Consider the following 14,151-nt stretch of genomic DNA (forward strand, 5'->3'; position numbering starts at 1 on the left):
TGAAAAGTAACCAAAGCTGCTTAAGAGGTTATTGTGTTTTGAATGTGTTTCAAATTAAAAATAAAGGAAAACAGTGTGGGAATAACTTGTATAATGTTTTTATTAACAAATAGTAATATAAAACCTTGTTTTGCCTGTTTGAGACCTTAAAAAATAGACTGCGACTTATATGCCAGTGCGACCTATATTCCGAGTTTTACGGTATATCAATTTTCACCCCATTTAAGCTTGCAACAAAACTCAAGGTTTATTCATGAAAAACACTTTTCTAACAAGTGTTGTACTTGGTGTATTTATGTCATTTGTATGTTTGTGGCATTATCTCAATGTGGTGGCACTATCGTAATCAACAAAGCCCATCAGGAAAGTGCCACAAAAACTGCCGAAGAGGAAGAAAAAAAACCTGTCTGTTTCAAACCACAGCTAAGCGGGTAGTCGCCCTATAACTGCCAAAAAAAGCTGATGAGGTCCCAGAGTGCACCAGGGATGACGTTTTCTGTAGATTGACGCTGAAGTTAGCATCGCCCCGGTTCCCTCATCAAAAAGCCTATAGTATTTTTCTATTGAATTTTGGACTACTGCAGAAAATAAGCTCTGTGGCAATCAAACGTTTACAATACATACATTTTTTGTTAGTAAAGTAAAACGGTAGTACTGGGCTATAGATGAACTACACCATAGGGCTGGACGATTAATCGAATTTTAATTATGATTTTGATTTTGGCTTCTCATGATCATAAAAACATTATCGAAGAAAAACGATTAATGCGCTGCACGGCGCGGCGTGTATGTAAGTGAATGCACCTGTGTTATGTGCAGCAGCAGCAAGTGTGTGACGTGTGTGGATCAATAATATGTGGAGCAAGCGATTGAGAACATGGCAGAAAGGCAGCCTTTGGTTGAGAAGAAAGGTAGGACAACTTCAGTCATCTGTCATTGTCACGCTGTCGTGTCTGCCCCCCAAGGCAACACGAGCGGGAAAAAAAAAAAAGTTAATAACTACAAATTATGGCGAAAAGGTAGTTTCTTGCAACCCTAGAATTAAGATAAAAATATTCACAAACGAAAAAACACTTCTGGTTGCTGATAAGTAGTGTTTAACTTTTGATTTAACACTAAAAATTAAAACCCTCGGCACGCACTGCAGCACAAGCAGACAGATGTGCGACTCAGAGCAGCATGTGTCACTGACACCAGACCGGTGGAAAATGTCACCAGCAGCATATTATTTTACATCAATAAAATCTATTTTATCATTATTTTGAGTCACATTGTTGGAAGAATTTAGCGGTCTGTGTTCAAGCAGGATAATAGGTCTCCATTCATTGCACGTCGGGCTTTCTATTTCCTTGTCGGAGATGGTGTTGCGTTCAAGGTCCCCCCCGAAAAAACAATCACAATCGAATCCCATGCTATCGAACTTGGGTCAGCCCTAGTATTTATTTTTATTTATTGTTTTTATTGCTATTATTATTTTTATTTATTATTATTATTTTTATTTTTTTTACTTGTTTACTTGTCACTAATTTATTTTTATTTTTTTTACTTGTTTACTTGTCACTAATTTATTTCTGGCTGTTCTTTTAAGTTATAATTAAAGTTGAGTTTTGGTGGAGTTTGGAAATCAATGAATAATCGTGTTTATTAATTGCTATTTCAATATCAATCAAAATAATCGTGATTATTATTTTTTGCCATAATCGTCCAGCCCTACTACAACATGGCTGCATGATTTACTGTAACATCGACACCACAACAAGGCTCTAAAGACATGTTCTGCATGATGACGTTCTGTAGTTTCATTTAGCCACTTGTTAGCAACTGCTTGTTAGCAAGAGACCTAAAAGCTCGAGTGGGGTAATAACTGATGTAGTTTATGTCATAGAACAAAACATGCTATCTCTAAAGCTTGTGTTAACCACAGACCTTATTTCAGGCATCTAACAACAAATCCATTCAGAAACCCACTGACTTTGAGACTAAGGAATCGCAAGTGGTGAAATGCTAACTCATTTGCAGGTTTTAGGGATCATTCCTACGGCTCTTATTAGTCCCCTTTTCACTGCCATTCAATGCTGTTCAATGTCAATATAGTTTTATATCACCAGCTGGCATTTACAAACATTGTTTTAAATGGTATTGCGGATTTGTGAACGCAGCTCTATGCAGTTCAGTTCATTTGGAAAGACATTCACAGATTCAAACTTCCTGGATGAATAACTTAGAAGCAAAATGTTAAAACACAAACAACACCTCTTTTCAACCGTAGTAAAGCAGACAACGAGCCACAACCTAATTTTCATCAAAACGAGCCGTCCTCCAAGCTGGACAAATAACGTTGCACTCTATGTGCAGCCTGCTTGTGAGAAGCCAACAACACTGAAAAACAGAAAGCCTACTACAAAAGAATTTCAATAAATTTATTCTGATACAGTGTAGAGTGCCCAAAATCACTTCACACATCAATGATCTCCTGTTAATTTTGCTAAAATACCTAATGCAAAAATATGTCCTTTTGCTTAATTTGGGGGAATTTTTCACTCTTATACAGTGTTGTGCCCCCAGAATCACCTAAAATACAGTGCTCATAAAAAGGCGTTTGATTTAGCCAGTTGAAGCCACGGTACACACGCACATGTGTGCAACATGATCAGGATGACACCAACTCCGCCCCATTCTGAGCCAGGAAAAACCCCGTGGTCAAATTTTGACATCCGGCCAAAGCGTCTGGGGCTGTATCAGTAAAGTACAATTGCCAGCTGCGTGGAGACAATTTACTGCTTTTAGGGTAGCTTCTTTATTGGTGTCTTTATTGCCCCTGGCAGCAACCACGTTGCTCTGTAACACAGTGTGTACACTCACACTTTCGCCCTGCCATCACTGTTTTTAGAGCACAAAAACCATCCAATCATGCTGCAGTGATGAGGGCAGCTCAGGTCTTCACATCTTAAAAAAATCACTTCATAGGGAGTGGCCCCAGGCAAACTAAATTATGAAATCCAAATCACACTTACAATATGTTTGAAGGTCTAATTTCAAAGATGATGGATAAGCGACTATGGCAGCTGAACATAATCTTCAACATACTGCACTTTTAATGAATTACAGCTGTCAGCAATCACTGACATTGTTTTCTCAACTAATTTTCAGCATCACTCCCACTTCTCCCTCATTATCTACACTGGAACAACAGCAGAAGTTAAGCTAATAGGAGTGCATTCACTCATTGCATTCCCCATTTCAGAGGCTGCCAACATTTCCTAATGACTGCAGCCCTTCTAAATTATTGAAAAAGCCTAAGCACCTCACCAGCTACAGAAATGGCTATTAACCTTGGTGAAGCGATATTCAAATCCAGTTAGAGCTAACTTCGTCCTCCAGTATTCCTTGCGGGGAGGAAATGTAAATGTGTTCTTGCTGAGACAGATGGGGAAGCCGCCCGTCGTTTGAAGTTCCAGCAAAAGAAGTCGTTGCAAGCAGAGGGCTCTCCACCCCCCTCCGTAAAATATTCAGGACCGAGTCTCATTGAGCCACCTCTCTTCCCAGTGTTCCCTTCAAACCATGCTGGGCTTCGACACTGTTGGGTTATTGCTAAGCAGGAACACCTTACAAAAAATAAAAACTTAGCAAACGTTTACAAATTCACCACTGTGCAGCGACAGTGAAAAACAGCCTGAGGATTATCTCGCTGTGCAGACAAGAATTCAGGAGATTTGATTTATGAGAGAGAGAGTGAGAGTGAGAGAGCAGGAGTGAAAAAAAAAAACACAACATCCCACTCCCCCTTTAAGTGCACCCTGGAGCCTAACCAGCTGAATATTGTGATGTCCTTTGCATTGTTGTTGACAAATCATCGCAAATTGAATTCCTCAGCTTAGCTGACATACTGTCAAGGCTGATTCTATTGTAGAGATACCTGGCTGTCAATCAGTTCAGGCTCTGATACTGCGCTACAGACCAGAGAGAATCCCTGATCATTACTCTTATCACCCGGCCAAAGAGAGAGAGACAGAGGGAGAAGTAAAAGAAATGTAAGAGAAGCAGGTACAAAAGCCAGTGGATGTAAGATTAGAAGTTTTGTAAGAGTTTACTTTAAAGGCCCAGACACACCAGACAGACTGTCTGCCCTTGGTTAATGGTGGACCATCAGTAAACTTCTGTTGTCCTGGTCTTTGCTGTGGGTCTCGTACCATTGGTGCTCATCTACCCCCATCGGCTTTTTTTCAGCCAATTCAGCATGTCAAATCAGCGGTGGAGACAGCGGAGTCCGTTGGTGAATGAAATCATTCTGATTAGCAGTTTAGCCTCAGGGCGAGAACAGAGAAAAGGAAGCGAGGAAAGTAAACAAAGAGCTAAAGTCAAGATGGAGTTAGACCAAAACAAGCTTGTTACATAAGGTAAGATTATTTTTCTTTAGCCATCAAGTTCTTTAGCAGAAACATTTCCTGATGGTTTGTGCTACTGTTCACATGACTAAAATATCGTGATAATATAGTATCATGGAGTCTCAGGTGATTTCCACCCCTAATGAACAATGTACAGAGTAGCCTACGAAGAGAAAGCAAAGTTGGGAAATACATCTAAAACATCCAAAAGGGTGATTCAACAATAGTGTTAGGATGATAATAAGTATTTGTTATTAAATACTTAAGCTATAATACATTATTTCTGTTTAAATGTGACAATTTGTTAATTTGCATTGGATAAAGTTAATTTCTAATGTGGGCTCTTAATGAGTGTGTAAGAGCTTGAATATTTTGACTGAATCAGCATAACCCCCGAACTTCTACATTAGGGCTGGGCAATATATCAACATGATATTAATATCATAATATGAGACTAGATATCATCCTATACTTTGGATATTATATTATGGCATAAGTGTTGTCTTTTCCTGGTTTCAAAAGCTGCATTACAGTGAAGTGATGTTATTTTCTGAACTTACCAGACTGTAGTAGTTGATTAAAATGATTATCACAATTATTTTGATAAATATTGAGATCACGATTATTTATAAATGTTATTCTTTGACTTTAGGGGGGAAAACTTATTGTGCTTTCATATTAAAACAAAAAACACTGCCTACACTTCCATGTTGTGCTACATTCCAGCCGTATACATTTTTGCATCAAACTTATCCAGAGTAAAGGCGAACTAAAAATAAATGTCATTACAGAAGGCAAATGAAAACACTGTTTACTGGACACATATCTTTAGCTAAATGGAATATGATTGCATTGGTTATTTCAGTCTATCTTTGAAAGCTGGATGGATATGTATCCGCTGCTGTATTTTTTGGACAAGGATGATAATTCAGTGAGGTAACGCTTACTATGATATTCTTCATGGCCTTCATGCATCCATCCTACTGCAGATTGTGGCTTTTTCTTTTTACCTCAGCAACCTAATTGGGTCACCCCTTGCCTTGAGAGCAGCTTTCACTGTCATATACATTCTGAACAGCACTTTGAAAGTGTCAGTATTGGGTCATTCTTCAGGAGGAAATTTCCACAGTTGTTTGAAGTGACCTAGAGAGAAATCTGCTACACATTCTGTCAAGGTTGTACCTATTTTTTTTAAGCGCTAAGTGCCAAAACCCTGCCAAAGTTTGTCCTTATATTAAAATCAGTTGAAATTCAAGACAGCTTAAATTAGCCTGGCCCCTAACCACTAAAACGCTTTAGGTAAGTTTCATTTTATCTCCACTGTCATGTTTGTAAATCTTTTTCTTGTTTTTTGTTGCTGTTGTTCTGACAAAAACATGAGCAACTGGAGGTCAATAACTGCAATTCTGGGAAGCTCCTAGAACCATTTGTCATTATTTTTTAGATATTTTAAAACCGGATGAATAAATAATCGGAATCATTGATAAATTTATTAATGAAAATAATCATAGGAGCTCTAGGCTGCATCCTGATGACCATGTTGACTCTAGCCTTATTGCCCGAGATATCCCATGCTAATCTGTGGAAACAGGATGAAGAAACCAATGTAAACTATTGTACTCCAGGCACACTGGCTGTCAGAAACATCCACACGTTTCAAATCTTGCTTAAGACTCCATCAGTACCAAAATCTATCAAAGCGAGACAGCAAAAACCAGACATGAAAAAATAAATATGACATGAGACTGAACTGTGCTGCTTACAATATGCCAAACAGGGTGTGCCTACGTGCCTGGACCAGTGTTTACAGTATCAACAGGTTCCTGCTTTGTCCTTTCAGTAAGGACATCTGCACTACTGTTACAAACACTTTTACAGACACACTTCCAATAAAGACCAGATCTCTGATGCTGACTGAGAAGAAAAATATAAAACTGCTTGTAGCAAAACATGCTGATATATTTATCTGCTTCTCCTCAAGTTTTGTATTACGAAAACACAACTGTGCTTTCTTCTTTGTAAGGGTGCATTTCATGGTAAGTCAATACAAGACAGAGGGCTCAACTTCTGATTCCTTTTTGTGGCTGTGGCAGCAATCATAAGGCCCATCGTTTTGTTTGCAAAACAGATGACAATGTAAGTGTTATCATTTGCCATTGTGAACGTAGTCGACCCTAATAGGATAAATTCCGCGAGCTGTTGTTCACAGTTCACAAACAGTCATTGGAGGATCAAAGTGCTAGAGTTAACCCTTTTACTGCAGTCTTATCTGAAACAGGGCTGCAGTCGGTAACTTTGAGCTATGTCCTTTATGACTAAGGTGTGAACATGTAAGTATAGTAATGAGCATAGAGTAATTATTATTATAGTAATAACACTAATAGTTATTCTTGCACTATTTTTACATTTCAATTCAATGATCGTGCATTTGTTCTACCAAAATTAGTACAGCTATTACAGTGACAGCTCTTTGTAGTAGTCCTGGTGGCTAGACTATAATTTCACTACTGTGTCTGTTTTTATTTTTATGTTTTAATTCATTATTTCTGTGTGCATCAGTGTTTTGTATGTGTCGAATAAGCTAATGTATGCCCAAATTTCCCTTGTAATTAATAATCTATCTATCTATCTATCTATCTATCTATCTAGTATACAAACTGTAACTCAGGCACGTCCAAAGTCCAGCCTGGGGGTTAATCGTGGCCCACGTACTGATCTTTAACGGCTCGGACACAGTTCGGACACATGCATCAAGTAGGAACTAAGCAGGCGGACCTCATGTGTTTTCATAAACACAGTAATCAAGCAAATAAACGATTACCTAACAGCAGACCTTTCCTGCTAGGTAGTAGACATGGCCACAGCAAAGAAGCGTAAAGCCGACACTGAGGGTCACCACATTTAGGAACGGTGGAAAGTTGAATTAACCTTCACTGAAAGATTAAACAGTTGTCTTTGTCCAATTTGTTTGTGAGTTTTTTTGTTTTTTTTAAACAGCCCATCTGATGCAAGAAGCAGCTGGTCCCCAGGTATTTCCCACATGATCTAATCTGGCCCCCAATTCAAAATAGTCTGGACTCCCCTGCTATAGAAGTAATGATAGCAAACAAATAAAATATGTTCAGACTGGAAGACAAAAAAAGACTTAAACCTCACAATCTTTTTAAAGTACTTATAAGCTATACCCAAACACACACAAACACACAGTGCTAAACACACATGACAGGTTAACATCAAGGGTGAGTATGGGTAACTAGCTACTATGCATTTTGTAACAGACATTGATGAAGAGTTTAGTGAAGTTTTCCTCAGAAAAGCTGCTGTCGAATGTCATTACATGACCCGCATGATAATAATTATTACAGCACCATAGGTCGCTATAAGTGAAGAGCCTCGTCAGAGCACCTGTGGACTGTCCCACTGTTCAACTTTGAACTGTCAAACCTCTCTGTGCTCAGACATGCTAACCTGTTAGCCACTTAGCTCCACTATCAGCTCCCTGAGACGGTGACAACGCACGTGCAGCAGCAGGACCGACCCGAGGAGGGGTAAACCGCATGCTCGGTAACGTAAACTGTAACAGTACCTTGAGTTTATCCAGAAGTATGTGCTTTGAGGTTGCTGTCCTCAGTCCTCTTGCTGCAGCCTGAGATGCCATGGATGCCGCCATGTTGACACGGAAGACCAAAGAGAGATGACGTCAGGAGCATGTGTGAGTTAACACAGAGCCGTTCATAGGTCAACAGGCAGATATGGGCGGTGCTTGAAGGAAAGGCACGCACATGCACCGGTACCAAAGTTCAGTGAGCATGTTTAAGGTTACGTATGTATACACAGTTAAAGGGCAACTTCACCAATTTTCAGAATTCATAGAGTTTATTCCTATGGCCTAAGACAGTCCAAAAATATTAGTAAATATGAACAACTCTCTCTTAATTCTATTTACTAGAGTGCTAAAACTCAAATTTGTGATGTCCTCGGGCAGGGGTGTCCACACATTTTGAATGGGGGCCAGATTATACAATGTAAAAATACCTTAGGGGCAGCTGCTTCCCACATTAGATGGGCTATTTAAAAAAAAACACAAGCAAATTAGACAAACAAAACTGTTTTGACTTTCTGTGAAAATGTATTGGACTTTCCACAAATCCTGAAAGCGACTGTCCTCACTGTCAAGTTCACGCTTCTTTTCTGTGGCCATGTCTGCTACCTAGCAGGAAAGGTCTGCTGTTAGGTAACTGTTTGCTTGTTTATTGTGTTTATGAAAATGATTACTAATTAGTTTCACCTGCATAGTTCCTACTTGATGCATGTCTGCAAACTGTATTATAGTCCTACCACTCATGCTTGATTAACCAACGTTGTGTGGCAAGCCATGTATGATATATTTTGAAACAATCAGCCCTAGGGCCAGACATTGGAAATGCCTGTCCTCAGGTATAAAGTCTGGAGCTGCTCCATAGACAGTGAATTGGGAAAGGCGTTATAGATGACACTGAGAGCACACAGGTATGTTCTGAGTAAAGACCAAATCACAATGTTTATTTACAATAACTTACTGGTAGAAAATCCTTGCGTCATGTGCATGAAATTTGGGCATACACTCAGTGCATTTACATGAAATTAGAGAAAATCAATTTATTGTGTTAGTCCAACTAAAACCAGACTTTTAAAATACATGTAAACATGTTAGTCTGACTGAAATCATAGTGAATTGCATTTCTCAATGTCGGACTAACACACCCAGGTAATGCGATTGGGAGTCGAATTATTCCTACATGTTCAAACCCAGGGTGGGGGAGCCCTTTTGTGCAGAGTTCGCATGTTCTCCCCGTGTCAACGTGGGTTTTGTTTGGGTACTCTGGCTTCCTCCCACAGTCCAAAGACATGTAGGTTAGTTGGTGACTCTAAATTTGCCGTAGCTGTGAATGTGAGCATGAATGGTTGTCTGGCTCTAGAGTCTGGTGACCTGTCCAGGGTGTATCCCAACTCTCGCCCAATGGCAGCTGGGCTAACCGGGCATTTAACCGGGCATTTAATGCTTTTGACCCGGAAGTCAAAATCATTAAATGTGTGTAAATGGGTAACAACATGGCGAAATCAATATCCAGAGCCATGCATTTTTGGATGGACAAAATGTACAGAGCTGTACAGTTGTCCACAGTTTGCATCTAGCTAACCATAGCTAATGTGTTGTCAGTTGGTTCCTCTGCGACGTAATGGGTCAACTGGAGAAAGGTCCAATACTAACCAGCTCAAAGGGGGCACATCGCAACCTATTGTAGTGGAGTCGGACATACTTCAGTCATACTTCCCCTCCCATGTTTGTATACTGGGACAAGGACAGTCATTTAATTACATGGCATAGTCAAGCTATAACCATAGCTCGACTTAAATGTGTATGTGCTGACTGCCTCAATTAGTTAGTTTTTAGCCACCTGAAAAAGGCCTACCAAAAAACCACCACCACTTTACCTTGCTCTCAGACAGCTTTTTCTGACAGGAAATTGGAGTTGTAATATCAAAGCCACCAGACTCTACTAACAAAAAGAGTAATTTAACCTTAGCAGAACAGTGAGAGTTGCTGTCTGTCAGTTAGTGTGTGAGGTAAAGCACAGCAAATATCAAAATACAGCATATTCTCCCCCTTTTTTTTTTAGATACATTTGCTGCAGCCCTGTCCACAGCAGTACATTGTTTAGCTTCTGTGCCAGAAGATTTGGTTTATCAAAGACGATAGCAAAGCAAAACAGTTTATAAAATAAGCACAGCAGAAACAACAGATAAGTCAGACCAGTGTTAATCATTAAAGTTAGAACAGAAAATGACAACAGATATAAACAAGTTTGCCAATTTTACGTATCTCTGTAATTGAAATCAAGTGTTGTCTGCCCAGAAGTAATTGTTTTTAGTGCGATTGTGATGGCCGCACTTGCAGCCACACAGCTGCATTAAGTGTGGAGGTGCTGCTCCTGAAGGACATCTGGCCACGCCTGAGCAAAGGATGTGCCCCAGGAACTGAAACTATTAAATACAGGAAGTGGCCAATTGGGCCGTACCAATTCCTGCCACCTCATAGTGAGGAACTGTTTATTTTCAGTTTAGTTATATTGTTTGTTTCTCTTTATTAAATATTTAGTTTTGGTATTTTTGGTTTGGTTAATTTAGTTGAGTTAACCTTTTTTGGGGAATTATTCTGTTTTGTTATTTATTGCTTTGTTGGTAGTGTTTGTCTGTCTGTCATCCCCCCTGTGTCTTAATGGTCTGATCAGCCAGTATATATGTTCCCCATTGTGTCCACTTTGTAAAGTCTGTTGGTGGTGTTAAGGTCACTTCAGTTGAGTTTTGTTTATTTGACCTCTTTTATGGGCCCAGAACTTTAGTTATGTATTTATCATTTGTACCTTTTTTTGCAGTATTTGGGTAAAATAAAAGCCTTTTTTTTGAAAACCACCTGAGTCTCCTCTTGTCTGCCAGCTCGGTCCCTTACAGCGATGTTAAAGTGATTCAGTCTATATGAGAACATTTTCTGTTTCTCAGAGAACACTACAATAGAATAAAGCTCATTTGGGTATAGAAGAGAAAACAAACATTTTGAAAGTCCACATAATCAGGCTCATATTCACTGTCTATAGAGCAGCTCCAGACTGTGTGCTCTATGACATCACAAGTTTGAGACTCTCTGCTCTGGTTTCTGGCTTTGAGAGAGAGCAGCTCCTGTTCACAAATATTGACTGAACTTCCCCAGGCCATGGAAATAAACTGGGATTCTTAATTTAGGCGCTGTTTGTCTTTTAAAGTAGCAGTGGCAAAGTTTTAAATTCAAAGTTAGAAAAATATTGTCTAATATCCAGGCCGCAATGCAATGACAAAAACCCACAAAAATGCTTCTCAAATCTGAAAATGTTATCACAATATGGTCAACATCTGCATTTCTGTTCGCAACTACAAAGTTAATATCAGTCTTTGAATGTAACATTTTTATTTGTTCATATTTAATGAGAAAAAACATTTTAATTTTCATCCAAATTTTTTTTTTTAAAAAGCGTCCTCTCCTATAGGTTGTGCAGTAGGACTTCAAGGTCATGTACGTTTTATGGATCTGAGGCAAAGAAAAAAGTAAAAGAAATTCTGAATGTTTTAGACCAAATGCACAAATTTAAAATGAAGGAATTTTATATTCTACACAATAAATGTATTCCTGGCATTGTGGAGAAGACTTTTCAAACAGGGTGATGTATGTTAAATTAATAAAGAAAATGTCTGCGTGTGCGCAAGATGACATTTTGCTTATAGAAAATGACATTTGAATAACAAACAACATTGTCTTCCTCCAGGAACAGTCTCCTGACAATGGCTACAATAGAACTGTCTATTTTCAGCTGAAGGTCAAAAATAAAAAGACAGAAAAAAAATGAAAAGTGCTCTGAAGTTTGGAGTCAGAGGACAAACTGAATTACATCAAATAAAAGATTCATAATTGAAGAACTGAAATTTCTGAATAAATTCATGAGGGATGGGTAAAGTTTTGTGTACATTATGCACACATTTATATTTATTTGTTTAGATTTATGGCAAAATAGTAAACACTGAAATTATTCAGCAGTATTTAAAAATCTGACGTTCACGCAGTCCAATGGAAATTTCTGATTTCATACGTCTACAATTCAAGCTGTACTTTAAGGAAACGAACAATGTGCCGTTGTGCTGTTAGCTGTACGTGGGTATAGGAATTTTGGTGTTCTGCTGATTTCAATCCGGAGAGACAAAAGTATGAAGTAAAGATAATATTTAATACGGAATATGAGTGTACAGATTAACAGAAGATTTGTGCTGATTAAGATTTAACAGAATACTTTGCACTTGGAAACAAGAGGGAGATATTTTGTGATCAAGGGACATCTGAGTGGCAGAAAGATAAATCCCCCCATGGAGTCCAGACACTGGTGGTGGTGGTGGCTGATGAGTCTGAGGCAGCTGAGGCGTATGTGACTGATGAATCCATAAAGACTACGTAATGATGGGGAGGTGGAGGGTGCACATGACAGCAGCAAGAAAGAAGTATGGCAGAGGGAGAACCGTATTTAAAATGAGGAGCAGCAAGATGATAGGCTGACAGAGAAAGTGTGTCACTATGCTATTGGCTGACTGTGAATCAGGTAATGACTCAGTTGACCTACCCAGACAATAACACCTTCAGATAGTGAGTGAGCATGCGTGCAAGGAGTGAATGACAGGGTGAGAAAGATTGTCTTCCTGACTGAACATTCGCTAGAGCTTCATTAGCATGTCTAAATAACCCTACGTGAAACAAAACAATAGTTATTAATTCATTATTTTAACAACTGATTCCTTCATTTAAAGGTACACCATGCAGGACTGCCAGTTACTGCTTGTTAACATGCTCACCAGCAAAAGCCAAAGTGAAGCCACACCAGATTCACTCTTGTTTGGCTTTTTGCCTCACTGAATTTACCTTTTTTCAGCACTGTGTCTCTTGGATGCCTGCTGCTTATAGTCTGCAACCTGGTTGCTACCTTTTTATAAAGCCCCGACCTCACCTGAGCACTGTGGGGGTACACACCCATTAATGTCCTGAACTCAGAGGATAAGAAGAAAATGAGAAAATACAGGCAGAGGGCAGAGTCCGTGCAGAAAAATACACTACCACTCACCAGTGGGTCATAAGAGAGGATTGAGAGGGATAATGAGTCTATACATTGTTTCTAGCAAAATCAGTCTGTGAATTCTGCACTGATTGGAAAATGTGTTTGTTTCTTATCAAGGTGTTTCTAAATTGGTAAAATCAACCCTTTAAGTTGTTTTAATAGCCATTTAACTCTGTAAATTAGTCACAATACATCTTTATATTTGTCAGGAGGATAGACTTAAATAATCAAGTTGTTCATTTTAAGCATGTGCCAGACACAAGCTGAGTACAAACTATAAGGTCCAACATTGATTTTGAGTGTCTGAGCCGCTCCAGCTCCATCCAGTGTGTGACCTTGTGAGTGGGACAAACAATCACTGTGCTCAGCTGAGAGGTATTGGTAGGGAGTCGAGTTAGAGAGCGTGGGATGTGTGAGCTGATCTTGTCTGAATAGCTAAATAGCCCACTCACACAGCCCTCCAGAGCCCTCATTACATGCCGCATCTTGAAAGGGCAGAGAGGGCAAACCGATCATAAAGAGCAGTGATTATGACAGAGGGAGAGAGAGAGGGATGAGATACTCACTTAGAAACCATCAGTGTCAGCAGGCTAGAGAGGACAAGACAGAGGGGAGGAGATGATGACAAACGGCTACAACCAAAAGATCTTTTTCGAAGCCCTGTTACGGTCAGAGAAACTAAATCTACATTGTCAAACCTTGACAAACTTTAAAAATGTGCAAATGTAAACCACTCTAACGTCAACTGGGAGGGAAGTTCTCTCATGTTTATTTGATGTTTTGCTCTTAACCCCCTTCTTTTGGGTGAGAGCCTTCGATAGGCAGTGATCCATATTCCACACAGTGAGATATTCTTTGACGGTTAAGAGCACAAATGAAGTGAAAAGTGCTGCACTGGCATGATATTTCAGTATGTCAACAAATCCTCCCGCATGCATAAAATGCCTGGCCTGTCTCTTTGTGTCAGTGAAGAGTGGCGCTCAACTTAAGTCTAAAAATTCACTAAGAGCCAAAGACAAGCAGAATGACTAAAAGATGATTCACTTGAACATTTTCAGGCTTATGTTTCGTTTTTTTCCCTTTGTCTCACGAGGGAC

At 39.3% G+C, this 14,151-nt stretch overlaps 1 protein-coding gene across 1 annotated transcript in view; it reads right to left on the bottom strand.

The window, feature by feature from the left end:
• Positions 1–8,128, bottom strand: part of suclg2 (succinate-CoA ligase GDP-forming subunit beta) — a 131,562-nt gene extending 123,434 nt beyond the window's left edge. Inside the window, exon 1 of the mRNA XM_050037883.1 lies at positions 7,972–8,128. Coding sequence (XP_049893840.1) covers positions 7,972–8,055 — 84 coding nt within the window. The 5' untranslated portion in view covers positions 8,056–8,128. The remainder of the gene's footprint in view (positions 1–7,971) is intronic.
• Between the last annotated feature and the right edge of the window lie 6,023 nt (positions 8,129–14,151).

Source organism: Epinephelus moara, chromosome 24, assembly GCF_006386435.1.
Source record: "Epinephelus moara isolate mb chromosome 24, YSFRI_EMoa_1.0, whole genome shotgun sequence".
Taxonomy (NCBI): domain Eukaryota; kingdom Metazoa; phylum Chordata; class Actinopteri; order Perciformes; family Serranidae; genus Epinephelus; species Epinephelus moara.